Source organism: Pagrus pagrus, assembly GCF_965226575.1.
Source record: "Pagrus pagrus genome assembly, chromosome: 19".
NCBI lineage: Eukaryota > Metazoa > Chordata > Actinopteri > Spariformes > Sparidae > Pagrus > Pagrus pagrus.
The window spans coordinates 14924129-14940897 of record NC_140203.1 but is presented as its reverse complement, the minus strand read 5'-3'; the positions used below and the strand labels follow the sequence as shown (position 1 = coordinate 14940897).

The 16769-nt window shown below is 41.7% G+C and overlaps 1 protein-coding gene across 3 annotated transcripts in view; it reads left to right on the top strand.

Annotated features, from left to right (window-relative positions):
• The window catches only part of strbp (spermatid perinuclear RNA binding protein), an 86481-nt gene that overhangs the window by 35671 nt on the left and 34041 nt on the right, over positions 1 to 16769 (top strand). For all 3 annotated transcript variants that reach the window (XM_084383303.1, XM_084383302.1, XM_084383304.1), the window contains exon 3: positions 12673 to 12852. In XM_084383303.1, the coding sequence (XP_084239429.1) occupies positions 12850 to 12852 (3 nt within the window). In that variant the 5' untranslated portion in view covers positions 12673 to 12849. The remainder of the gene's footprint in view (positions 1 to 12672; positions 12853 to 16769) is intronic.

Here is a 16769-nt window from a genome sequence, read left to right as displayed (position 1 = left end):
CTCAGGCCTGTGAGAGCTGACCAATCAGATCAGACTGGGCTTTTTCTGGAGGGAGCCTTAAAGAGACAGGCACTACAACAGGGTGAATAGAGGTGATTCAGGATGGACAGTATGAGTTTTTGAAGATTAAAGCATGGAAACATTTTGTAGTTATTTGTACCCTAAATAAATACATCTGAAAATCAGCATAATACGGGACCTTTAAGGTTTGAATAATTGGAATCAGACCTTAATTTGTAAATCTTAATCCGTGGGGTGAATTCTAAATGTGCAGGAAATTCAAATTTGTGAGTTCATGTTCATTATATGTTAATTATGTATGAAAGGTCATGTTCCTGTGGCTAGGTAAAGTTTATATTAGCATTGATATAAAACAGTTTGTTTTGAAAAAGACAGTAGAAATGAATCATTTCAGCCATGGCTTCTCAAGCTCTTCTTGTCTTTCTTCACTTCTCATCATCCCTTCTTTCTATTTTTACCCCGTTTTTCCCTTCACACCCATGTTCTTTCATCCCCTGCCTCCCCCTCCTTCCTTCCTTCCGTCCTTCCTGTCTCCACCTTTCTCCATTCATCCACCTTTGTCCCACTTTCTTGTGCTATTCTTCCCTTGCAGGTTTTGTTCTTCACTATTCCAGTGTTTTTTTCTCCCATAATTCTTCTCTTTGACCTTGCAAGTCCTACCTTATGGCTCCATTATTCTTCTCTTCATCATTCACATCCTGTCATTCTACCCTTTTCACCATCTCTGGATCCTTTATGTCATCCTGATGTCATTCTTCCTGATCACACATCCTTCACCCCCCTCACACAAACACATCATATTCACCACACACTGTAAACCTTTTCTACCTCCCTTAATCTGTTCATTCCTACCCTCTCCCTCTCTAACTCCCTTGTTTCTAACCTCCCTTTCGCTTTTTCTGCCTCATCAGTCCCACCCCTTCCTCTCCACCCTCTCTCCTCCTGTTCCTTCCTTTCTCCCTCTCTGTCCCTCCTCCGTCCTCTCCCCTGAGTCGGACAGACAGACAGGAAGGAAGTGTGTAATGAAACGGCCATATCGAGCACACTGCCCAAATTGACCTGGAATGAATGGAGTCACTGATCAGCTCCTGCTAAAGCAGTGCCGATGAAGAAGTAAGGGAGTTTGGAGAGAAACTGAAGCTGCCTAATGTAGCACAGATTTTATGAATACTGCTATCAGACAGAATGAGTACACAAACATGTTTACTTTGTTTTTTTGTCATTTAAATGGCACCATCAACAGCTCTGTATGTGTTTTTATTCCATTGCTGTTAGTACAGAAAAAAACTTGAAACCTGAAATTGATAGTTGGAAAGGTAGTCATTTCATCTGAAGGAGAGAGAAATCTGCATTCAAGAGATTTTCTCTGCTGTTTGAAGAGAGAGCAGACAGGCAAGGCAACAGCTAAAGAGAGCGAAAATTAAAAAAGAATAAAACAGTAAGAGACAGACTGACAGGACACACTCCCTCAAGTCACTGAAGTTGTTCTATGTTATTAATGCCCAAAAATGTAAGTCCTGTGTAATTAATTTCTTTTAAAAATACCTGATCCTTCAGTGTGATTTGGCTTATACATCTCACTAATCTGCTCATCTGCCACCACCCAGCAAACCACTGCTTTTATTAATGAAAATGGACGGAGAGAGCGATAAATAGAGAATGGACACACCACCGTGATACCAAGTAGGACTACAGTATGTGCGTGTGTGTTTGTTTGCCAGCTTGCCTGCCAGTGCGTTTTGTGGAGTAGAAGCCCATTAGGGAATTAGTCCACATCTGGACAACCCTAGCTGTTCTCATGCTGTCCTCATGCACTCACAGTTCAACATACAGTATACATGTCAGAACTAGTAGCGTTATAGTCAAACACCGATCTGCTGGACTGTTCCTTTTTAACTTTAATGTAACAGCTGGTGTTAAAGCGAATGTGTGTTTATAACCAGTTGCATATGCACAAACCTGCTTCGGACAAACACACACAAAAGGGTGGGGGTGTGACAGCTTTGTGTGTGTGCAAACATGAGCTTAGCAGTGAAGAGCCTTTCAAGCAGGATTAAGCTGCAAAGTGTCAATGGAGCAGACAAGTAGGCCAAAGACCACTAGGATATCACTTACACTGCAACAATCGGTGTCAGTGTGTCTGTGTGTACGTACGGTCGTATGTAAAATAGGTAGCAGGAAGTGTGTGCGGTAGATAAATGGAGGAAAAACAGGGGAGGAAGTCAGCATGACACACACACACACACCGCACGCACATTCACAAGTCTTCTCACAGACTACGGACTGTGGAGCCGCGGCAGAGCCCTGGCAGGACCATCTGTTCCCGCTGAAATCAGCACGGCAGGGGCCTACTAGTGCACACACACACACACACAAACACACACAGTTGCAGCATGCTTCAGTTCTGGCATAGTGATAGTCTATTTATTCCCCACACTGACGCAGGACAGTGCTCAATTGTGTGTGTGTGTGTGTGTGTGTGTGTGTTTGTGTGTGTGTGTGTGTGTGTGTGTGTGTGTGTGTGTGTATTAGAGTGAAGTTTTCAGTTAAAGGTAAGGTAACCCATGGAGATGACAGGTGTACCTGAGGTGAATAATGCTAAGCTAATATAAAGAGGATATGCACAGATAGATGGATAGATAGACATGCACGTGCATCTATCCTTGTTAGTCTGTGACCCCATGTCTCTCCATCCTGACCCATCGTCAGCAGGAACTGCGCACACACACAGCTTTTCTCCATTTTAATAATCGACCGATGGGAGTTACCACTCCCCTGTCAATGTTATCTATTTCCCTCGCAGAAGCAACATCAGCGTTTTCTCTGCTTTCTGCCATCTCATCAATACTCAGTGCTCTGACCTCCCCTGGCCTGCACCTGGGCCCAGTCAAGACAGAACTACAGTGTAGCTGTTAAAAACATATGCAGGGTAACAGAGTGCCTCTCTTCCATAACCTGCAGCACAGAGTTATATTTAATGACAGCTTCACAGAATCAAATGTTGGCAGTTTAACATTTCTGCCAACCACGGATACTTTCAGATTTCTGTGTTTTATATGTACCATTTTTTTTCTACAATACGTGTCGTATCACTTTCACATTATGTTGAGCTGACTTTCATATCGAGAGGTGGAGGGGACGGCAGTGGCGTTACAACTAGGCGAAATAGCTACCAAGCCATAGATCACTGTTCAAGATTGCATTTCAACATTAGTAAGCCTGAAACCACTGGAGCCAAAACATGATCTTTTCCTAAACTTAACCAAGTGATTTTTGTACTGAAACTTGTCACAAACTGAACCAATAGAAACCAAAAGCTGCAACCTAAAGAAATGTAGAGTCTCAACACATCTATGGTTGGCAGAACATCATTGCCAACATTTATTCTGGCGACTGGGTTGCACATATTGAGGAGACAGACTTGAAAACGCTTTTCAGTCGTCACAGAAATCAATGATGGGTTCAGGAAAAATTGACCTAACCTCGTCCTGCTTATAATATGGATTCAAATACCAATATCAATCAATAAACCAGAGCATGGTAACATAACCTCATTTTTCCAAGCTTGTTTCCAAGGTACTTGGAATTGTCGGCTGCATCAGGCTGCGTACTACAGGGTATATATGGTGTGTTTGGTTGTTGTACTTATTCAGGGCATTGCTGACGCACTTCTTGATTGCAGGCTCTCAAAAGCTCCAAAGACGTAATTAACTGTAATAGACTTTGAATTGTTGAACCCTGTTATTGTGGCAGTGAGTTGAAGAGGACCGGCAGTGTTTAGTCACCACCGCTTTTATTTTTAAATGAAGGTTGTTTACAAAGAAAAGATTCACGTAGAAATACTTTCATAGCTGATTTTAATGTTAGTGGTAAATGAAGGTCATTTATGAAGAAAAGATTCACGTAGAAATACTTTCATAGCTGATTTTAATGTTAGTGGTACAGTAGATTAAAAATGGTCCTTAAAATGAAATGAGTTCTTTCACCTTGAAGCATGTCTGTTCTCCAAGAAAAGATCAGTGGGATCACCAAAGTGATATTTATTATACAGCAGACTAAAAAAAATTGTAAAATGTTAGACTAAATCAAATGTATAACCAGAAAGACTCAGACTGAAAAAGGAGTTAATAAAAGTAAGCGAGCTGAGATAAACTGGAACACGCCAGGTGCATAAGTTGAGATCTGTGGGGAAATCAGTGTGGTAATCAGTAGAAGTATGTGTTTTGTGCATGTGTGTGCATCCACTTTGACACCGGAGAATCATCTTCACTCATTCGTGAAACATATCTATTCATCTCTATTATAAGTTTTTCTTCAGAATATGCAGTCTTTAAATTTGGATTGATCCCCATTACTCCTGAAAATAAATTGGAGAAACGGGGGGCAGATACCTGGAGAAAGAGAGCAAAATTAGCTCCATAAATTCCATACAGTGCATACATATACCTCTTTACCAGTTTGACAGAGATACAACTAAGAAATAACAGGATATTAGGAAAGCAGCAACACACCTTCTCCACATTAAGCACATGTGGTACATAGCTAACACCATTTCCCTGGTGTCCTTTGTTCTAATATCCTTTCAGCATGTGTTGAGCCTGCTGCATAGTCCTGCATTAATGAGACATAATGCAGAAAATATCGCCAGCATGTCACTTCCTCCTGGTCATGTCTCTACTATGTTGGGTGTAAGTGGATGACGCTGATACCTTTTCAGTATTCTCTTTTTATTTTCTTGCAGCTTTTTTGTGTGCTGTGTATTTGTGCAGATGTAAACCTAAGAATGTGTCTTCCAGTCTACTGATAAGTTTGCATTGCTTGTTTGTTGATTGCTCTTACTGATAGTCATAACCCTTATACCCCTTATTTTGAAGGATTCATAACCCGAGCATTGGATCCTCAGATCTCATTAATCAGAGTTTGCAAAAGACCTTTTTTTCCAGCCTATCTTCTAAGAAATGTGTACTTCCAAAAAGGATAGACCAGCTAACTGCATGCTCGACTTGACAGGGCTAAACTAGTTTTGGACTTCCTGATGCTACTTAAGATATTTTTTACATCTTTGCCGACAGGGACTGGTTAGTTTCAACTGTGCGTACATGAATACACACACTTTGAATTTATGGCTAGTGGCATCAGTGTAAGATCTCAAGATCTATCAAGCCCCTCTAATATTTATGAGGTGTTTGGTAGTGGCCCTGTCACCGCTGCTGGCCAGGCGGTCCTCCCCATATTTTAATGACTGGCTGATTATTTCTGCCGGTCAAGAGCAGCCACAGTCTCTTCTGCTACGTGAGCCAGTAAAGCTGCCCAGTGAACTACAGCAAAGGCAACCTTACACCCAGGAAACAAGTGGCTTATCTGGGCATGTCTCTCAACTCTTGGTGAAATATAGGCTCTTCCTTCAGCTGCAGGGCATGCTGGCTGCAGCCTCTGCTGTAGTACCATCGGAACAACCTTCAACATCTACTTCAGATGTAGATAAATAATCTCCACATCGACCAAATGGCACAAGGATAAGGATCAGAGTGTCCAAACTTTGCCTCTGGCGTTTCAACCATAAGGAAGGTGTTCCCCTTTGAAGTTTCTCTCTTCCTATTTTGTTAAACTACACAACCAGTCCAGCTCCTCAAATTCTGCTCATCATCACACCCTGCTTACTATTACTCTCTGTTCTCCTTCTTCTTCTCATATCTTCTTATCTGCAAAGGAAATACTTACTTAATTCTAGAAAGGCATTTAAATGTAAAACTGATGACTGCCTTATCTGAGAAAGAAATCAATGTTTATTTCTAGAAAGGAAACGAAAGTGTACTATAAGATGGAAATGCCCGAACAAGCTAAGCTTGTATCACTGCACTGTTTGTTGTCACATTGTCAATTTGCAGAATACTGCTGTATCAGAGCCAAAGTAGCACATTTTTAAGTTAATTTACAAAAAACACTGATGAATGCTGAATATCAGATCTGATGATCTGCCAGAAACTTTTGAGCTATATTATCACAAAAACCCAACAGGTAGTCTTGCTGCTCTCCATTTCCAAATGGTAGCAACTTTTAAGAGTTTTAAGAGTCTATCAGCAATACTGTGAGCCATTTTCTTGCCCACAATTACTCTTTTGGCAATAAAAGAATACCAGAAAAACCTGCTTTATCCAGTCCAAGTTGCACTCAAATTATTGCTACTTCCATTTTGGACAGCCTCTTTGCAGTCAAGTCCATTAAAGTCTGCTATTCTGGATGTACAAGCATTGAAACTGCACTGTTGGCAGCACAAAAACAAATCAAAAGAAGGAGTGGAAATTTGGAAATAGACAGATGAGGGAATTAGATGTTGTGAGGTTGGAGTGGAGATGTAGAGATGGGACATGAATTTCAAAGTTTATGTGGGAAACAGACATGGAAAGAATATTCATGAGTTTGTGGAGAATCATAATTTTCTTCCAAATTTTGAACTTTCAAGAAGAACAGAGACTTCACTCTTCTCCACTGTCTCCTTTGAACATGTGGGAGCTTCTCTCTGTTATCTGCTCTGCAATGAAAAATATACTTCTGTCTTCCCACCTCTATTTCTGACTGTCCCTACTCTCTCTTCCTTCAAGTAACTCTGCCTATATTTCTGACAGCTTTTCTCTGTCTCTTTCTGTCCTGCTGTCTTACTCTCGTAGAGACATAGCAAATAGACATCTCAGTCAGCTAGCACCTGTTTACACAATGCATGCTTCCTCACAACAGAGGTGGTTAGAGGAAGATATACGGGAGCGTGATTCTGCATCCATTCTGTTTATTGTGCGCCACCTGGTCTTAAGACCTCCATTATTTGTGTGTGTGTGTGTGTGTGTGTGTGTGTGTGTGCGTGTGTGCGAGAGTGAGTCCGTACGTGCGTGTGTTTGTCCAGCTCATTACCACACACTTTTGCAGATGTTTTCCCAGATGCAAACATTATGGCACCAATAACCCTGAAGCCAGCCGCATGCGAGTCAGCAGTAATGTAACACAGAGGCTACTCACACTCTCAAGCAGCCTTTCAGGTGTGTAATGAATGTTTAAACATCATTGGTCAGAAATAGCATATTTAGTGGGCATAGCATTCATGAGACTGAAAATACCGTACCCAGGAATAGTTATGAGAGGGAAAAATCAACAATCCATGTGCTAAAATAACGCACAGACATCACCCACATTTACACCTGCTCATTCCTGTGCAAAGATGAGCTTCATATTGGCTCTGCTTCACCGGAGTGTAAAGAGACATCTGTACAGTCGTTGGTTCATAAAAAGAAGAATATGACATGTGACAGCAGAGCAAGAGCTAGAACTAACGTGCGGAGCTGCACGTACATGATACCTACTTATGGCCATTATCTTATGAGGGGTCCCTCAGCACCTGCTTTTTTATTTTTTTTATTTTTACACTACTTGAGATCTTTCATCTCTTCATCGAACAGCACTTTATGATCATCTACGAGTTGTTCATTATTAGAAGCCGGAGTTTTACATTTCACTATTTAAAGGTGCAATATGTAAGACTTTTACACAATTAAACATTTAAAAATTAGCTAAGATTATAAACAGAATAACAGCTCTGACATCTACATGTGTATTGTGCTGCATAGATTTGTACTGAAGTGAGCAAGCTAAAAAGCTAGCTCCCAAAAATGTTGGTCTAAAACTCTTGTGCTAGTAGTGTCAACATCAGCAGGCTGAAATCCGGGTTTGGACTGCTAGCTGCATGGCTAACTGAACTAACTAGCTAAGGGTAGCTACTGTACATTTAGCAGCAGTTAGCAGTTACTCTAGCGATATGCTGCTCTCTATTTGTATGTAAGTGTGGATTTGCCAGGTGGTCAGTTGTTACATATTGCACCTTTTAAGTGTCAAATACCACATATTAAGTGCATTTGAGGCTGAAACAATTAGTTGATTAACCGATTTAATGATTGGGATAAAATTAATCACCAGTGTGAGAAAGTTCCCCCCAGAATCAAAAATACATATATTACTTCTTACCTGTTGTGCTATTTGTTCATCTAGATTGTTTTGGATTATTTTCTTTCTGTGTCCGCACCGCGCGGAAGGAAGCATGCACCTACTCATGGACGAGAGGAAAGCTAACTAAGCTAACAAAGAGCGCTAACAATAATGCTCAACAGAGGAGGACGCCATTAATGTTTAGATCCCACGCTTTCATGAACACGAGCCTCTCATCCATCAGTACTGATACTATACCTCCTGCACAGTGATACAGTTGGTGGGTGTAGTTTCATTGAAATACAGTAGTTCCTACATGAAACTGCAGAATCTGTGGATTATCTTTGGTAACCAGGTCATGATTTCTGGAATCATCGCTGTTGAGTTTTTCAATTTTCGATTGGACATGCATGCACATGTTTGAGTAGATAGCAACAAAAAAAAGTGAAGTATAACAGACTGCAAGTTTGTATAAAGTAAATCAATGTTCTGTCTGGACTTTGTGTATGAGATGATATCTTGTTCCTGAAACTGTGGCAGGAAGCTTTTTCCTGGGACAGGACCCAAGGCTTTCTGTCATAATCACACTACAGATGGATTTTATATCAGATCCCTCGTTTTGGGGTTATCTAAAACTCCCTAACTTTAAAACAGATTAAAAAATTTTGACAGTAAAATGTTAGTCTTTTAGCATTCAGAATTATATGAAATGCCAGCTCATTTTTGTTGTGGCTGTTGTGTTAGATTTCTCCTCCAGCTATTCTGGCATGTAACCAGCCATCAATCGGAGGTCTCTTTCACTGTTGAAATAATAAATTCAAAGCAGTGTGTCTTGAATTTTTGGTATCCTGCTAGCGCTATGACATGAGCCCAAAACATTGTAAGGAGTTCGAAAGCAGAATGATTCAAAAGGCTGATAATCTGATAACAACATTAAGCAGATAATCAAAACCCTAAAAGGGAATATGCCGAGAAAATAAGCTCCTCCAACACTAATTAGCACACTCTCTCTGGCTTTTGTCAATCCTCTGTCTCCCTTCACTCCGTTTCTTGCACTGCTCATCTTATTTGATGGTTATCAGACGGGAAAGGTGTAAATTGCTGCTCAGAGCCATCTCAGCAAATTCCCCAGCACTGCTATCTCTCCATCATCTTTCAATCAGCTCCCATCCCTCGCTTCTTATCCTCTGCCTGATTCTTTTCATCTCTGTAGGGGAAATGGGATGTAATCACCAACTCTTGGCGCAGTATGGACACAGCACAGGTGTGTGTGCGCGTGTGTTTCCCTTATGCATAAACTTCTAGGAGAAAAATATTCAATAACTAAATTGAGGTGATGGTGTTTGTGTCTCCCATGAGCAAATCTGTGCATGCATGTGTGCACATGCTAAAGCCATGAGCCACCGCCAGTGTTAATGAGGTAGGGTTTCTTCTTCCTGTTTTATGTCCTGAGGAACGTACACAATCACACGTTAATGACCCAGCAGGATGGTGTTAATAAGAGAGAAGAAGAAAAATAGAGAATGGACAAAAAGAGATGGAGGGCAGATGCAGGGAGAAATGTAATAATTGGTCAGTGTGAGCCTAAGGAAGAGAAAGCCACAGGAGGATTTATGAACAAACAGGCAGATGCAGTGTGTACAGGCAACACGCAGCCGTGTGTGAAAACATTGTCCCCTTAGCCGCCCTCTGGCTCAGTGGGAGACAAAGGAGGGTGGGCACACTGCGGGCCACACATACTGTTGTTCTGAATATCCAGGGCTATATCTAAGCTTCGATTTTTATTATATTTTTAAGCCATAATGTAGGGTGTGTTTCATTCGTGTACACTTCATTCTAATTAAAGAAAAATGAGAAGGAAAGTGCCATGAGAGGGAAACAAAGGCAGGGAATTGGTGTTGTTGTTTATCACTGAATTGCTCTGGTAATGAGAATGGAATAGGGGCTGGCACGTTGTTATTATGCTTCTTGGCAGGGTGTTGGTGTCTCTGTCTGTGTTTGTGTGCATGCACTATAATCATGTGCATACGATCCTAAGTGGCCAAGCCATGATGGAGGAGAGGCCCCCCCCCCCACCAGGCAAGGAGTGTTGGCTGTAAGGTAACTGGCAAAACACGAGAGCATAGGCACAGACGCTGTCGCTGCCAGGTGTGTTGAAGAGGTAATCGTCAGTGTGGAAGGCCAGCTGCCAGAGGCTTAGAGCAGGAGAGCTGGAGAGAAAATGAGGAGCAGCCTCTGGTGAAGTCTGTTTGCCCGAGGGTCCAGCTCAATATCTGCGCTTGCTGTTTATCCGACTCCCCTCTGTCCCCTTGCACCACTTTGTATTCTCCCTATAGTTTCGCTCTTTGCCTCCTCTGCCCACTCTCCTTGTCCTGTCTGCTCCTGTTCATCCTCATTTCCCATTCTATCTATTTTTTCTGTCTTCTCTCTCTCTACTGTGCATCTGTCCATCTCTCTCCGGATCCCAGCTGAGCTGATCCAAATATTCTGTCAGTGCAATTTGTAAATTGTGATTTTGTTGTTCTGTTCTGTACATGCAACATCTATTGCATGTCTGTCCGTCCTGGGAGAGGGATCCCAACTCTGTGGCTCATCCTGAAGTTTTTTTTTCATTTTTTTCCCCCCTCCTGTTAAAAGGTTTTTTTTCTCAATATGGCAAGTTTTTCCTCACTTGAATCGAGGGTCTAAGGACAGGGGATGTCATTCACTGTACAGTTTGTAAAGCCCATTGAGGCAATGTGATTGTGATTTTGATCTATATAAATAACATTGATTTGATTTGAGCTTTCACTGAGATCACCACCAGTCAATCCCCCAGCAGGTCTACTCCAGTGGAGACTTACAATCACATCTGTGTTTATCTTTTCTGTCCCCACTGACAGCATCCAGATAGAAGCCTGGATGTACGTAGTCCCAAGGTGATGAGATACTCTACACATTAGAGACACTGTTTATTTATCAGGTAGCAGAAAGATACAGGCTGGTGTCTATAGTGGACTACACTAATGTCTATATCAGTGTAGACCCTGCTCAGTGTAATATGTCGGATTATGTTTTTGTTTTTTTGCAGATGCAAATGCAGTAATGAGGCTCTGGCACCATAGTGTTATATTTCTACTATAATTTGATAACCGTTTAATCGTTTTAATAATTTCTCAAGCAAAAAGGGGAGACGTTCGCTTGTTCTTGCTTCTAGAAAGTAAGGATTAGCTGTTTGTTTTTGGTTTTGTATCATTGTTTGCTAAATATTTTGGGGTTTTGGACTGGGTTTTGGGCAAAGTAAGATATTTGACGAAATCACAGTGGAATGTGCAAAATCTGATGGGAAAATAATTGGCAGATTTTATCAATAATGCAAACTGATGTGTTAGTCGCTGCTTTGTTTAGATTAACCAGTGTTTGGCAAATCTGGATAGGCCAAAATCGGCCTGTAATATCGGCTAATCAATGTATCAGTTGGGCTCTAATGCAAACATTTTGTCACCTCTCATTCAATAAATTCAACACCGCGAATGCATTTTCTCCCACACCTGCTTGAACAGCCGACCCCTGAATGTGGAAGACCTTTGAGAAATCATCTTATACACTCTGGTGTGAACACACACAGACACACACAGCTCTATAAATGTCATTGCTGTGGTTTGAGTGTGACCAGATGCGTCTGTGTACTGTCAGTGGTGATACTGTTGACATTTGGTGTTGTGAATAGGAACGCTGTGTATCTGTTCACCTCGGCTCGCTTCGCACTGACAAAACTGGCGTGTGTTTTTATTGCAACACCACATGTGTACATGTTTACTTTACGGAGCCTGAAGATGAGCTAAACGAAGGAGTACAAGGAGCTTTTTCTGAAGTCTGTTAAAATGATTTGACTTTTTTAAGATGCACAGAAAACCACAAAAGTATTGGTTTACTGGTATAGACTTTCTTTTTCTGTGTAATCTTTTTTTTTCCAGTATTATTTCACGTCTGTTTTTTGTTCAGTGGAGGGAATAAAAGCCAGGAAGAGATAAGGTTAGAACCATTACTGTCTCACATTGTATTGAAAGGAGCACTCTGTAACACAGTGGTCCAAGCACTAAACACTGTAATTTTAAGTCCAGCTATGAGTTTTGTCAATCCCCTTTCTCTACTGTTCGTCATGGGGTGAGTCAGAAGTGCTCTTTGGTAAATAACAGTATTTTAGAGTAAAGCAGAATTTATTATTTCAGGCATTTTTGTTGCTTCTTTCGTCACTGCTTCATCGATAAAGTGGTTGAAAATGTCACCATGCATCCATGATTGCTAAGGTTTGTGTGTGTGTCTATGTGTGTGTGTGAATGGAGGAGGGTGAGTAGTGTAGCTTACAGTAAGTGTGTAACCCAGTGTATGAAAACAAGCACATGTTTGTATTGCATCCCACTCCCTAAGACCCCTGCCAGCTCATGAAAAATGAATGAAGGCCTGTGTGTGTGCTTGTGTGTCCGCATGTCGATGTCCACATGGGTTGATCAGCTATTTTGTCAGATTGTTACTCAAGGTCAGACATGGACTGCAGCTTGTTAGGTGGTGATCATGCTGCTGGCTTTTTTCCTTCCTTTTATTGTATTATTTTATGTCAAAGATTTGCCCTTGACACTTCCCCCTGTCGTTGTTAATCAACCTTTTCTTCTCTCTCTCTGTCTCCTCTTCATCTCTTAGAAGTACAACCTCTCATAGAGTGGTGGCCAGAGTGACAGAGGAGCACATGAGGAGCGGAAACGGCACGACAGCAACATCCTGACCGGTAACCTTGCTTCTGCACCCCATCACGCCGCCCAGCAGCTCCAGAAGCGGGCGTCAGAAGGAAGGAAACGCGCGACCACTCCTCCTGCAGGCATGGTAATGCTGCACTTTCTGTTTGTAGGAGCTGTGTGTTTGTGCGGGAGTAAGGATTATACTCTCCAGACTGGAGGGTGTAAGAGTTCAATCTGATAACTGGTTCTAGACATGACAACAAGAGTGTGTGTTTCAAAGAGAGATACCCGATAAGAGCTAGTGTGGACAGGAGTCTGTAGCTTTGTGTTTTTTAGGGAGGAAAGGCAGGAACTATACATTGGAGAAAGAGGAGAAGACAGGAGAATGAAAGAGACAGAGGAGGTTAAGAAGATAAAGAAAAGAAACGGAAGAAGAGGGACATCGGAGGAGGTTGTGAAAAGAAGGAGAGTGGTGATTAAGAGAAAGAGAGAGAAAAAGAACAGTCATTTAATTAATATTCACTGTACATTTGGTTCATTTCTTATGAAAAGCATCCCTGCCATATGCTTACAGGTACATTCCTATAGTTTGAACTAGTAATTATATATGGCATTAATGTGATACATCCTTCCTGTGTTTATGTGGAAGAGGTGTGTCACGAGAAGAGGACTAAGACGCAGAAAAACGAACTACTGCGCTGTTCAGGAGGAGGAGAGGGCGGCTCGAGAGATCAAAGCGAGCAGCGGAGGGAGAATGACAAGTGGGGGCAGATAAGACTGTAAAAAACATAAATGATGGACAGAAACACGAGGGATGAAAAGCGCAAAGCCTGTGGAAAGCAAAAAGAGAAGTGTAGAGCGGGGTAACGGGGGGAAAGGAGGGAGGTTAAGAGCTGAGAGAGGTAGAGGTGGAGAGCGAGAGAGACGAGGGATTGATTAATGGTCTTGGCCTGTGACAGTGGGAGCTTTTCCCTCGAGGGGGGGGAGCAGAGAAGAAGATGAATTATTTAAAAAGCAGCACAAGAGGAGGAAGGAGGAAAAATGGGTGCAAAAATGAAGAGAGTCGAGAAAGGAGGAGGAGAGAGGATAGGGAAGGGGGCAGGGAGGAAGAAGATGAATGATTGAGAGAAAACAAGATGGTGCTGCAGGTGCTGAGGTTGGACTCTGCAGAAGAGGGCACATGGTCGAGCTCATAAATAACCAAGGGTAATGAGACTAGTGTGTGTGTGTATGTGTGTGATTGTGATTAGTCTTGAGTTATGATGATGCAGCAAATACTGCGGGTGACCTTGGCGAGGGTACCACCGCGTAAACCGCACAATACACCAAACAGCTTCTTTATCGACTTTCCTTAGAGCTCTCTGCTTTTAATGAATACACATGCCCACTGTGTTTATTTGCCTCGTCAATCCCCCATTTTTGTGCCTACTACACACACACACACATTTCTGGTTGATGATTTTGTAGCTGTCCAGCATGTATTATAGCTTGCTCCTTGTAAGTGTCATCATTAGTTCACTGCTCGATTTCCGGGGGAGACGCTGCAGAACTTGCCAAGCGGAAAGTTTTAACAACTTCTGTGAAAAGCTCCCATCTTTTACAGCATTTTTGACGTACAATTAGGAGAAGACATGACGAAATTGCTTAAAAACTAAATAAAATCAGTACGGTTTTAAAAGCTTTGGTGGAAACGGGAGAGCAGATTTTAATAGAACATTTTCCTGCTCTTCCATATGACATCATTTTATGTTTATTTTAATCTGTTCTGGTATTTCAATCATATAGACATGGCCATACTCAATATCATAATGGTATGCCCAGAAACAGCATAATGTCAGCTCATCTGCTTTTAGCAGGCCTGGTCATTATATTTTATAGGCAGGCCAGAAACCTTTTAAACAATGCAGACACATTAAAGGGAGCAAAGGGCACAGACAAAAAATCTCTTTCTTTAGTGCAAAGGGTAGTGTAGTTTGAGGAGGCTTGTTTGGTGACGCCCTGCTGGAACAAGTCAGGCTGGGAGTTTCAATTTCTTCCAACTTACCCGATGTAGACAGTTGGTATGAAGCCTGTCACTGGACGCCCATTCCCTCCTTGCTGCCACTATCTGTGTGTACTTTTTACAAATCCTTATCGCTGCGTGAAACAACAACAGCCTCCAAGCTAGCATCCAACACGCTGAAATTGGCAACTTATTCTAACGCCAATTAGATTAACGCTAACAACACAATCGTAAAACAAGCTAACAGCTGTTACCTTTTCTTTTGTGAGGATGTAGCCATTTTCACAGCCCAAGACAATTGTTATTGGTTTAAAGACATGCAAACAAGCTGAAGCATTTTATCCCCCTATACCAATGAGGATTGGTGCAGCCAGACCTCTCCAGGTCCTTCTTATCCAGCGCTGACACATGGCTACGGTGATAGGTCTGGCTATGCAAGACTAGTATAAATTCACCAATCGACTGGCCAGGGACCAGAATAAGATATATCTGATATGCCACCCGCTCCCTCGATGGGACCGTCAGCCCGAACTGAAAGGAAGACACTAAATGTTTCATGTTATTTACACAAAACATGCGCAGTCGTTTCCTCTCCTTTCTGCTGCCTGTGTGTTTCACTGCAGGAGTGGAGTCAGAGACAGGGACGTTACTCAAGGTGAAGACAGGATGTGTTGTGATCTCTTGTGCCTGTTTTCATTTAAGAAAGTAAAACATTGTCACTGAAGGTTATGAATTACGCATTTACTTTGAGGATAAGGATCCGTTGTTTGAGCCAGAGCAGCAAACTTTTTATTCAGCTCACATGTCAGACAGACGCCTTCCCCCTTCCTTTTACCTTTCACGAGAAGAGCCCAGAATATACGAGTATACGCTGCTTAAATGCTTATTCTTATGCATATTTCAGTAAAAGGGTCATTAAAATTTCCTTTTTTTGTTATTAAATAGTCATTGTTTTATTATGAAAATACAATTACATTTTCCATTAAAAAAGGTAACAAAATGTTGTTTATTATAATTAGAAAGAAAATCAGAATGGGCAGGTCACTTTTAAAAAAAATCATAACAAAACAAGAATATTGCAATCAGTGCATCGCTAGACCTTAGCAGACAGTGATGACATGTCCTGATATTTTTTTACTTATTTTATTATTTATTGGGACAATTTAGAGGTCTGACTCAGCACTATTGTTGAGCCGCTAAACAGTGCTGCCATGAATGTTTTTCTTGCCTTGATGTATGTGTACCCTGCTATCGCTTGCATGAGCGTGTGTCTTTGTGTATGTGTGTTTGACTGCACGTATTTGGTAATTTGAAAGACAGCGAGCGAGCGAGAGAGAGAGAGAGCGAGAGAGAGAGAGAGCTCACAATAAAAGAGGATAGCAGAGTGTGGCGGGCCGGCCTGCCAAACAGAGTGCAGATAAATCACAGAATGAATTTTTAATGCAATCTCCCTGAGGCTGCTGGATGTTACAGAGACAGCACTGAGTTTTTGTTTTTTTTTATTTGTGTGTGTGTGTGTGTGTGTGTGTGTGTGTGTTGCTTGTCCCATCTCTCTAAGCCTATTTTGCGACGTGTTTTTGAAGTTTTAGAATTTTCTTTTCTCCTTCGACTTCTCTCGGTTTCGTGTCGGACTAAAGAGGTGTGACACCACTTGTGAAACTGTTTTGCTTGATATTTATGGGCGGTGATTTGTTTTTCTGGGTTTTGGTATCCTTTTACTTTGAGGCTGTTTTGGCCTGTGCTGTCGGCTTTATTACAAACAAACCTTTGTTTCTGCTGCTCTGGCTCAAAAATATTAAAATCCAGTTTGCCTTTTTCTCCCTGCACCTCCTTCTGTCGATCTCTCCTTGTTTGTTTACTCTCTCCTCTTCTCTCCCTCATCCCTTATTCTCTCTTTACAACACCTTGTAGTGTGTGCTCTCAGCAGGCACTTTAGGCGCTTGACTTATTGAAAATAAGAGCACACAAACACCTCCTCAGGCCCACTGCCTCAGCACCCACACACACAGAACAATGTTCCTAAAAGATGCTCTAAAAATAATGGGCAATAGGAAAGGAGA